The sequence below is a fragment of the Sarcophilus harrisii genome, chromosome 1 (assembly GCF_902635505.1).
Source record: "Sarcophilus harrisii chromosome 1, mSarHar1.11, whole genome shotgun sequence".
Lineage (NCBI taxonomy): Eukaryota > Metazoa > Chordata > Mammalia > Dasyuromorphia > Dasyuridae > Sarcophilus > Sarcophilus harrisii.
The window spans coordinates 144,674,152-144,686,588 of NC_045426.1; the positions used below are offsets into that span (position 1 = coordinate 144,674,152).

General features: G+C 33.9%; 1 protein-coding gene across 4 annotated transcripts in view; it reads right to left on the reverse strand.

Moving 5' to 3' along the window:
• Window positions 1–12,437, reverse strand: part of SLC38A9 (solute carrier family 38 member 9) — an 84,071-nt gene that overhangs the window by 41,157 nt on the left and 30,477 nt on the right. For all 4 annotated transcript variants that reach the window (XM_031965127.1, XM_031965138.1, XM_031965148.1 and 1 more), the window contains 3 exons: window positions 12,071–12,241; window positions 10,602–10,661; window positions 1,512–1,709 (listed from right to left, as the gene is read on the reverse strand). In XM_031965127.1, coding sequence (XP_031820987.1) covers window positions 1,512–1,709; window positions 10,602–10,661; window positions 12,071–12,241 — 429 coding nt within the window. The remainder of the gene's footprint in view (window positions 1–1,511; window positions 1,710–10,601; window positions 10,662–12,070; window positions 12,242–12,437) is intronic.

Sequence of the window (12,437 nt, forward strand, 5' to 3'; positions counted from 1 at the left end):
ATGATAAGGAAGAAATTAAGTTAGGACACAACTGAAAGAATTAAAGAAAGAATTGGCTAAAATGTTAGAAACCAGTCCTAGTTAGGTGTTATTACATGTTATAAACTGCAGATCCTGGGCTTTACCCTGCTTTGGATGTCACACACAGGAAAATGGGGAGCATGTGGAGATATAGGACAGTCTAGTTGGAAGGGGTAGTTACACTCAGGGATTTAATAACTAGTTCAAAAGGAACTTGATAGCTAGAAGCAACAGCTGTAGTTTTATGGCCTGGTTTGGGGTTTAGCCAATGTCCTTTTAGGGCTTGGTGAAAGTTAGCTTTCTTTAAAAAAAAAAAAAGTTTGGCCATCCACATCCAGAGAGAGAACTATTAAGACTGAATGTGGATCAAAGGATAATATTTTCATTACCCTTTTTGCTATTGTTGTTTGCTTGTTTTTTTTTCTTTCACCTTTTGATCTGATTTTTCTTATGCATCATGACAAACATGGAAATACGTTTAGAATTGTACATGTTTAACCTGTATTGGATTGCTTACTGTCTATGGGAGCGAGTAGGGTGGAGGGAGAAAAATTTGGAATACAAGGTTTTACAAAGGTGAATGTTGAAAACTATCTCTGCATGTATTTGGGAAAAATGAAAGAAATAGGAGAAGCAAGAGTAAAAGGACAAGGCACTCTGGCATAGTAGCTTAAAGAAACATTATAGACTTTGACCAGTCTTTGGTATGAAAAGAACTGAAACCAAATAGGAAAGATAGTCTAGGAGAAAAAGGATGGATAAAAAGGAACCCACTAATGTAACTTGCAGGAGCCTAATAATCAGTTTCAAGAGCTGAGATCCAAATATAAAGATGGAGTACAAACATGATAATATGTGATTGAAGAAATTTGTAGCAATGCGAGTTGAACAGGGTAAAGAACTATGTATTCAGGTTGTTAGAGGGCTTATCAGCACAAGTATTGAACAGCCTAAGAATGACAACAGGGGATGAGAGGCAGAGGAAGACCATAAGATGGCTACTAAATTCAACGAAAAAAATCTAAGATCTAGATTTCCTTCAGTAGAAGGAAGGAACAAAAAAGGGAAGAGGGTGGTACAAGTGGATTACATACTCTATGAAAAAGGAAAGATATCTGGAGGAGGGACAGAAGAATGACCTTCAGGTGGCAGTGGAACAATCCTTCCTCTTACAATGGAGAGCTGAAGAAAATTGATATAGATAAAAATGGTTGCAAGAGATATGATATCCTCATGGGGAAAGGCAGGTTTAAATTAAAGTGAGGAGATGGAAGGAATGTTGACTAAAAAGTTAAAAAATATAGGGGAGTTTATTGAGAATGCAGAAGTTCCAAATGGCATAGTGAAATGGTCTAGGTAAATGAATGGACTGTGAAAAGAACTGATTGGGAAAGAAGAAAATTTCTCAGAATAGGTTATTTAGAAGGAGAAAATATGGGCATTTAAGGATGTGAGATTGCACTCTGCTGTAAGGAGATACTTGGGCTTACCTAGAATATTAAATTTTGCAAAAAAAGATGGAGATTTGAAGTTGAGCAGTGGTAGGAGTAATCCTACAAGATACAAAGGCACTGTCCTGGACTTATTCCACCATTTTTCAAACTGCTGGAAGTCAGTGTTATTGGCAAGGAAAACTTCAAAGGTGTAGTTGCTGGGTTGGCTATCACGTTCAGCCTCTGGGCAAATCACTGCAATAGAAAAATCATTAGGTTAAGTGAAATTATGAAAAACACTGACTCAGGAAAATTTCAGTTTCTTTACTAAAGGTCCCATAAGACAGATTACATCCCTTTCTTTAACTCCAAGTGATGTCCTATAAGAACAATCTAAAGTTCAGGTGGTCACACTCTAATAGTCAGAATCTTGATCCAATGGTAACAGTTCGAGTTAAAAATAAGTTGAAATATAGTTCTGAGAAACCTCAAGAGCCAAAAATACAAATTTAAGCTTTACTCTTGCTCCAAAAAAGTAAAATATATAAATAGAAGAATTCAGAAACATAAATTAAACAAATAAAAAATGCAATCTCAAATAAAAACACTGGATTCAAATAAACTTATGCTAATTCTATCAAACATTTAAAGAAAATTAACCTTTCATGGTTGTTTATAAAAATGGAAAGAAAAAACCTACTATATTAACTTATTTTTATGAGACAAATCCTAACCCAAGAAGGGAAAGGAAACTATAGATCTAAATCACTAATAAATCCTAATGCAAAAATATTTAATAAAATATAAGCAAGGAAACTAAAAGAAATATTCACAAATAGGCTAAATAGGTTGAAATTTTATCAGAAATATAGGCATAGTCTAGTATTAGTTTTAAAAAAAGAAGCATAATAGCTTAATAATAATAAAAAAATAAAGTCATGTAATTAAATTAAAAGATGGGAAAATATTTATAAAATAAAACATCCATGTATTAAAATTACTAAAAGCATATAGATCAATGAAACTTTCCTTATTATTAATATTATTACTAATAATAACAAGTTTTTTAAAACCAAAAGCTGACATTACTATAATGGAGAAACCCCCCCAAATCTTTCCAATAAAATCTAGAAATGTCTAATGCAGATGCATTATTCAAAGATCATCTATAGATCTAGAAATGCTAATTATAGAAAAAAGACAAGAAAAATAAATTGAGAAAATAAACATAACCCCAAAATATGGCAAAATTATCTCTATTTACAGATGATCCAAAAATTTAATGAAAATATTAACCAAACAATAACTTCAATAAAGTAGTAGTTTATAAAAGAGATTCATAAAAATCATCAGCCTTTTTATATCTTACTAAAATATATCATTAGGAAGATAGAAAAAAAAGAAATTCCATTCAGAATAAGTACAAGCATAAAATATATGGAAGTTAAATTACCAAACCAATAGTAAGGACTATATGTGACTAAAGGGTGATTGGCACACCCTTTACAAAAATAAAGAATTAAAAAATCATGTAGATATTCATTATTCACAAATGACCCACAATATCATGAAAAAATGGCAATACAAAAATTACTTTACAGATTTAGTATCAAACAAAACCACTAAGAAAATGCTTTGTAAAATGGAACAATCATTTAAAAAAATCTTATTTGGAAGAAGAAAAGGTAAAGAATTCTGACAGAAATAAAAACAACAAAAAAGAGAAATAGAAGAGGCCTAGCAATAATAGATTTTAAAGTCTATTATAAAGAAATAGTCATCAATTTTTAAAATATTGGTTATAACTTTAAAAATTATCAATGTAATATAAACAATAGGAAAAAAAAAAGATTTTCCAGAAGCAATTAAACATAGCAACCAACTACTCCATCAATCAAAAGACCCAAAATGTTGGGGTAAAGACTCCCTTTTTGACAAAGACTAACTACTAGGATAACTGCAAAGCAGATTAGTGAAAATAAAGTTTAGAACAATATATTATATTGTATACCACAATAAGGTCCAAATGTATACATAAAAAATATATGCTAGGTAATGTCATTTTAAAAAACAGGAGAATGTTAGGTACTACCTTGTACAAAAAGGGAAAAAAAGTCTTAAACAAGTGACAATTATTAAGGCATTTTTAATTACATGAGATTTAAAAGCATTTACATAAAACTAATGCTACTATAATAAAAGAGGGAACAAATCTTTGTTCTGATTTCTGAGAATAGTTTGAGATCTAAGGTATATATGAGGCGGATATAAATATATAAAAATAAAAGCCATTTTTTAATATCTAAGTAGTCTAAAGGATACAAAAGGCAATTTAAAAAAACAGTATACTATCAACAATCACATGAAATGCTATAAATTAAAACATCTCAGGTTTTACTTCATACACGTCAAGCTGACGAAGATAACAATTCTATTTTTCCTCATAGAGAAGTTCTATTTTTCCTCATAATTTTGTGTTGATTTGGCTTTGTGTGGTTATTAATGAAGTTTCCTGTCTCTTTTGCACTAACTTAGTCTACTGAAATTTAATCCATGGGATCCTATCCATTCTCTGAATCTTTGGAGCTCTGCTACAATCTCCTATATGGCACCATATCAGGCTAAGCTCAGCTTTCCTTTTGTTAAAAATCCAAGGGGTGGTCACTCCATGCCATACCTACCCCCTCACACTTTCCTACTATTACCAATGAACATTCAATTAATCAACAAACATTAAGTATTATTATGCGCTGATTACAGTGGTAGGAGATATGAATATAAAGACAAAAACAAAACACTCTCTGTCCTCAAGGAATTTACAGTTTAACAGGGAACACAACATGGGTGTAAGCGTGTCCCCCCACATCGCACACATACACATACATGCAGTGTATTCACATACACTCCCCCCTCCCACAGTAATTTTAAGGTAACCCCGGAGGGAAGGCAGGAGCAGCAAGAGAGGTGAGGAAGGTGAGGATGAGAGTTTAGTGTAGACATGGATTCGAGGAATAGTAAGCAAGTCATTGTGGCTGGATCACGGTGTGGAGTGAGGCTGATCATGCCAAACACAGAAGTTAATGTTTGATCCTAGAGGAGACGGGGAATTTAATGAGCGGGAAAATGATTAGTCAGAACTGTAATTTGGGAAAACTGCTTTGGAGGCTACATGGAAAATAAAGTCAAGGGGAGAGATATTACACAGAAAACCCAACCAGGGCCCAATTATTAAAACATTCCAAGCAAGAAGTGATAAAGATGAATGGTATCTGAGTGGAGAAAAAAAAAAGAAATATGCAGGAGATGTCATTGAGAGAAAGATTTGGAAACATGTTTAGATGTTCTTGGAGGAGTTGAAGACACCGGGGTTAAAAGTCTGGGTGACTGCAAGAATGGCAGTGCCCCTGATAAATAGGCAGGACTGGAAGAGGGGGAAGGCAACAATAAATTCTGTTTTAGACCTTTTGAGTCTGAGATGCCTAAACACCCAATCAGAAAATGTCCAGTAGATAATGGGAGATATAGGAAAGTGGCTCAGGAGAAAGACTCCAGTTGGATCTACAGAACCAAGTCATCGGCTAGAAATTATATCTGATTGCCCAGGAGCTCTTGGGATCATGAAGACAGTAGGGAGAGAGAGAACAAGAGAGCCAGGTGCAGAACTATGGAGCACATCTCCTAGCTTGGGGGCAGGGCACTGACAAGGAGGTAGCAAAAGGCTAGGAGGAGAACCAAGAGAAACCAGGGTAATGAAAACCCAGGAAGGAGAAGGTTCAGGAAGAGAAAGTGATCTACATTTCTATCCCATGGAGAGGTGGAGAAGGAGGAGAATTGAGGAAAGGTTACTAGGTTTAGTAGAAGATCAATGGTAAGTTTGGAGAGTGTCATTTCAGTTAGTCAGAATCAGATCCAGCATAAGAATTATTTCCTCTGTGTTTAAAAGAATGAGATATCATTAAAGCAAGGCAAGAATTTATTAGCTGCTTTATTTTTTTTGGCTAAGAGAGAGTTCTGGCAGATTCCTGGTGCATTAAAGTCATCCAATATTACTAAATTATTCTTCTCTGACATGTTCATTACATGTTTAAAAAATCCTCATCTAGCTCCTCCTTTTGTCTAGGTAGTCTATATGAAATTGTCATAAAGAATGTTTTTTGCTATTTTTCTGTCCTTTCTTCTATTGTTGCTCTGGTTCTTAGTTTTTCTTGGTAAATATATTCATTGAACATCTTCCTAGTATTCAATGCTACTTTGCAATCCTTCTCTCCCAAACACAATGATCTGTTTCATTAATTTTGAATAAGGTATATATTTAAAGCACCCAAACTATGGGTCCTTAACACTAAGACTCAATGATGTGAGGCTGAATTTGCCTTCTTGCATCAGGATTTCTAGTTCATACAGTTTAACAAACTTCATTGCTCAGTATCCAAGGAATAGTTTCTGTTTCTAACTCCCATCTAAAGAGTTTGCCTTCTGGGAAATACTGGGTATCTCTGTGTTGTCCAGATAAGTACACAAATTTTCTCCCAACTGTTCCCTTTTCACTTGAGGAAAATGAAAAAAAGGTAAAAAGACAAGATCATGCAGTTGGCAAGAAATAAGAGCCAGCATCAAAACCTGAGTCTTTCTGAGTTCTTATTAATTAAATGTATCTATAAGTAGTAATTAATTAGAAGCTAGTAGTGTTTAAAAGACATCTCAAATATAACATTCTGGGGGGCAGCTATCACACTCATTCACAAAAGCATCCTTTGTCAAAGCACCAGACTATAGGAGATTAGTATCTTATCAGAAACCACAAGCAACAGGAAAGTCAGGAACTCAGAAATCTGGAATCAACAATTTGCTCTGTGTGCAGCTTCTTCTGTGTGTGCCTCATTCCTCACCCATTATCTTGAAATGAATTTACAGAGCCAGAGCCATATGTGAGTTCAGTCTATTTCCTAGGGACCCCATCAAACATACCAACCCATACACCTAGCTAAAAATCTCTCCCTAGCTTCATAAATCTTTGCCATAACATGCTATATATAAATCGACAATTACCCCTGGGTAACTCAGCACTTGTGTTATCACCAAAACCTTGAAAGTAATTTCCTAAATAAATTTGTTCTTTCCTCATACTAAAGCCGGCAAATTCCTACCACTCATTCCCCTCATTTCCTATTTTCCAGAGTTTTACATATTCAATCATGTAATTTCCCAGTTCAAAAGCCCTTAGTGACTCCATATTACTTCTAAAATAAAATACAAACTCTTCAGGAAAATGTTTAAGTCCCTTCATAACCTGATTCCAATTTATCATAACCTTCCTCCAATTTGTTTTCTTTCTTTAAAAAACAAACACTAATTTTTAATATTCTTTAAAATTTTTCGTTTATTTTAGCTTACACTTGCCCAATTCTAATTTGTGAAGAATTTTTTCTTTTTCAGTGAGTTTTTGTACCTCTTTTTCCATTTGGAGCCATTTTTTTTTTTTGAGGCAATTTTTGAGGGTCACACAGCTAGGAAGTGTTAAATGTCTGAGGCCAGATTTGAACTCATGTCCTCTTGACTTCAGAACTGGTGCTCTCTCTACTGCGCTACCTCACTGCCTTCCAATTCTAATTTTTAAGGTATATTTTCTTCAGCATTTTTAGTGATTCTTTTACCAAGCTACTAATTCTTTTCATAATTTTCTTACATCACTCTCATTTCTTTTTTCAATTTTTTTCTCTATCACTCTTGTCTCTTTATCTTTTTCAGAAATTCTTGTTGTCTTTGTGTCCAAATAGAGTTTCTCTTTGAGGATTTACTTGTAACTGTTTTCATACTTTTGTCTTTTTCTGATTTTGCATTTTATGCCCTGACACCCTAATAGTCTTTTAAGGTCAAGTTATGTTTTGTGTATTTTTGCTAATTTTTTTCAGACTAATTCTTAACTTTATATTCATGCTGAGCACTGCTCATCTGGAGTGGGAGAGGGGAGGACTATTCCAAACTTCAGATTTTTTTCATGATGCTGTTTTCAGAGATAGTTCTGTGGGTCAGCAAATTTTTGATGTGGAGAAGAGTGAATACTCCTAGTCTGTGCTCTGGTCTTTACCAAAAAGGATCCATTTCCCTGACACCACAAGTGCTGGCACTTCCCTTTCCTTTGAAACTGTTCCTAAGACCCTTGATTCCTTGTGACTGACTCCTAGCGTTCCTCTGCTTTGGAGATATAACTCAAAACTGTGTATGAACAACAGTGCTAATCAGTGCCAGCAGGAAGGTCTCCTGTAATCTCTTTCTGACCAGCTTTCCAACCCCCTTACCACCTCTGGGCTGAGAGTTTCTAAAGCTGTTGCTGCCAAGCTACCTGAAAGGCCCACCAATGATGCCAGTATCATGTATGCTTTGGGCCAGTCCCTACCCTGGTTTCATAGCGTTCTCTTGCCAACCCTCTAAATTGTCTTAGGCTGGAAAAAATTTCTAATCCTGATCTTTTGCTGACTCTGCTGCTCTAAAATGTGATTTGAGGCATTATCTTAAAGTTGATTAGAAGTGAATGCTGAAACAACTCATTTGGTTTGCTACCTTTACTCTGTGATCTTGGCTCTGTCCTGCCCCTCATCTTCTTTTTAGAGTTATTTAAAATTATTTCTTTTCATTCCGGGTTCCCACCAAACCAGGCTATGCACTCTTCCCCAAAATCTCCTTTCCATCTTTTGTTTCTGTGCATTTGCATATACTGTCTTCCATGACTGGAATATCCTTCTTCACCTTCCATCTTTTGAGAATCCTTATCTTTTATCAAGGTTCAACTCAAATTTCTACCTCCTTTGTGAAGCCTTCTGTGGTTTTTCCTGACCTCAACTTTTGTACAATTGCCTTACTTAAGTTACCTTATACTTACTTAACTGGAAATGTTGTATTTCTACCCACTATCTCTACTTGGCAGAAATGTAAATTCCATGTGAGCACCAAGATACTTTTTCTGTCTATATATCTCTAGTATTTAGGACACATAAGAAATGCTTAATAAGTGTTTAGCAGAAATGGAAAGGATAGCCAAAAAAGGGACAATGATTTTTATATAAATGCATAAAAATACTATATTTGTGAAGGCTTTTTGTATACTTGAAGACAAATAACCTAATGTTTATTTATTCCCTCAACAAAGAATATAATATAATCATTGGTTGTTAGACTATACTTTAATCAGAAAATAACTTATACAGTACATAGACACAGTGTATAGTTATATTTATGTATACACACACATATATATTTTTTTAGATATAAATATCTCTTTATAGGTATATGTAAATCTATGTGTAGATCTCTATGTATGAACCATAATAATGAGGCCAAACATAAGAATTTAAGGGAAGTGAAGCAATCCTTCTTAAACTACTTAGGTAAGGTCCAATCAATGAAATTCAGTAACTTCTTAAGAACCTGATGACAACCAGATAATGTGATAGTCAATGGAACTTTCCTGGAACTGGTTTGTGAATGATAACTTTTCCCTGTATTATAGGAAGAAATTCAAACCAGTTTCATTGTGATTCATTTTCAGTACAATTTTTGCTCTTAAGCTATTCTTTATAAAGAAACATCTGTGCAAAATGTAGATCTAACTCATCATAAAAAAGATGATTCAACCAAGCCAAATTATGAAGTCTTACATTTTATCAAAGACAAAAATAACTTGTTCGTCTCTAATAAGAGTTTCTAACTTTATGGTTCTTGTCTCCAGTATATAAAATACCATACATAAATCAAACTAAGTAGAAAAGAAGGCTTACTACTTTTTTGTTTAGCAAAGATTTGTTTTTTTTTTTAACCTCCTCAGCAATGGGCAAAAAAATTCATAGATAGCTCAGAAACATATTTCAATCTGCCTTTTATATACTTTAGCAGGCATGTGCCATATGTGATATAGTATAGGTAGAGAATTACATTACAGAGGTTTTAGCAAAAGATAACATAGAAGGGACATGAATTTTACCTGTGACTTGACTTTAATCTGACTATTGAAATATATAATGAAAAAATTTTAGAAACAACAGCATTAGTAGATAATTACTAATATTATCAACTGTTATCAGGGATGTTCTGACAGTAGCATTTTTTCTTATGTCAATCAAGGCTTTGTTTGCTTCCTATGGAGGTTGTTAGTGAGAGGGGAATAAAGTAGAGATTTCAAGATAATTATGAAAACTTAGAGTGGGAGGAAAAAGAAAATGACCACAATGGGTAACAGTTGTTAATTCTTTCATTTTCTTTTTAGCACACAAGCTAATTAGATATAATTAATAGCAGCATTTACTTAATGCTTACTGGCTGCGTGACCCTAGGCAAGTCACTTAACTACAATTGCCCAGGGAAAAAAAGTAGATATAATTAATAGGCAAAACATAAGTACAATTATTGTGAACTCAAATTATTGATTAACATGTATCTCCATAAATTTTCAGAAGTTACTTAAGCCCTCTGAATCTTGTTTGAAGTTTAGATTCTGAATTTAATTCAAACTTGAATTTGAATCAGAAAATAGCTCTGAACTCAGTCCAAAAATCTGGATTCAAGTTCAAGCTCTAACTTTTGTTAGCTATGTGATGTTGGCCTAGTCACTGAAGTTCTATGGGTTGCAAATCCCTCTACTGTGAGAACACTCCTTCTTGTACAGAGTCCTTCTGAAGGAATGACTTTGAAAATATTAAAATGCCACACAAATGAGCTATTGCAATACCACCAGCCTTCTAACAACTCTCTATTGTCAAAAAAAAAAAAAAAGGGGGAGGCTTTGATACTTAAGATACTCATTTACTTATTGTGAATTTTACTAACTTTTATCATCTCATATTTACTGTCCTTAAAGTCTCTTTTACTTTGTCAATCAAATGAAGCTTTGGGAGCCAAGATTTTTCTTAAGACTCCAACCTTCTCTTTAATGTTTACTGATCTCTATTCACTGTCAGGAAATTTTTCTTGATTTGTTGAATAATATTCCTAGGTACTTTGGAGGAGGGAGAATAATAAAGCACAATGAATCTTGGATTAAAGAGTAGAATAATTACTTTAAATTCAAAGGATTCTTCCAACTGGTAAGCTAAAAGTCACAAGCTTTAATTCTAGAATTCTTACATATTATTTAAACTATTATAAACATTTTACCTGGGTTGGTACCATTAGTACTAAGGACATCTTCTGTGATGTTAACATGATGAACAAAATCTGAAATATAAAAATAAGAACAATTTATGTGATCTAGATGCTGAAACCATCACCAAAACCACTGGTAGGCAATAATAGTTAATGCTCCAGGTCTTGGAGATCCTAAAAAATTTTTTTTTGCGGGGGGGGGGGGGGGGGGGGGGGAGGAGGGTTGAGCCAAAGATCACATAGTTAGGAAGTGTTAAGTGTCTGAGGCTAGATTTGAACTTGAGTCCTCTTGACTTTAGGGCTAGTGCTCTATCCACTGCATCCACCTAGTTGACCCCTGAGGTCCTAAGTTTTTGACTGTTAATGATTTAGTTTCTTTTTATCAGATATTTGATAAACATGTGTTACCCACTACTATCCTGAAAACAGATAAGGATTAATGAAATAATATATTCATGGAAATTAACATAAACCCAGAGTGGAAACATTCCAATTTAGATTTTAACTACAAGACTGAGTCCCTGACATTTTAAAGTCTCTGAAGAAATTGTGGTGTTTTATACTAAAACAAATACATTTATTTCCCCCCAAAGAGGAAGCTGAATGAGGCAGTGAAATTATTCTGTGATTTCATAATTTGCCCCATAGCGACCTTCCTTAAGATGAATGTCTATGAAGTATTATGTAATTCTTAGATGAAAAAATATTATATTATGAATTGCCATTATTAAGATGCCAAGATTCCACCCACCTCCACAAAGATGATTTAGGTTACTTGTCAATTCTCTCAATTTCCTTTCTCCATTTCTCAAAATTTCATAACATTATCATTTATTCTTTTCTCTTTTTTGACTATTTCACAAGAAAAAGATATACTTATTTCTTATGCATCTATTTCCCTCCGTTGCCATTGACTTTTTCTACTTTTCATGATCTTACTCCAGAAATTAATCATTCCTTCTCAAACACATCCCTTCAACTTCCCTCTCTCTCCACTGATTTCTTCTTATTTATTTAGAAAGTGTACAGGGAATGAAGCAGCTTTCCATCTTGGCCCTTCTACCCCATGCAGCTACCACTTCATCCCTCCCTTATCTTTGTGTCACTTCTTGATCAAGTTTCTGAATTCAGTTCTTTACCACCCTCCCCTTACCCCTGTATAGAATATGGCTTTCCCCCTGCCAATTACAGCACTATATATAGTGTGTTAGACTGAAAAGCACTTTAGAGAAATTATCTTCTTTAAACTTCACAACAAACTTATAAGATGATTATAAGATATTATCAAGCTCATTTTACTGATGAGAAAGCCGATTATTAGACAGTTACAGTGACTTGCTCTATGTCATACAGGTAGTAAAAATTAGAGTGGAATTCTAACTCATCTCAGACTCCAAATTCAACATTTTTATATTACATCATACCATATGTAGTACTATGTATTGGCAGAAGAAAATATAAGAATAAAAGTTATTACTTACTAAAAATGAATCTTCCAGTGTTGAAAAGAAAATTAGACATAAGCACCCAATAAACTATCATGGCTCCAATGAGAGATACCATGGAGAATAGTAGACCAGACCAATGACCAAAGGAGCCAAAATAATATTTGCAAACATCTGGAAATTCCCAGTTAGTAGTATCTAATGAAGCTAGAAAAAAAAAAGTAAAAAGGACAGATTAAGTTAAATATTTCATATACACATAGTGGTTTTTGTCCTTTAAGTATCTTAAGATGCTGATCACAAGATTGGATTATTCTCCATTGGAAAGGTTTATTTCAGAAGATCTCCTTTATAGGACAATCTCTTATATATGAATAAAGTATACAATCAGACCGTCCTTTCC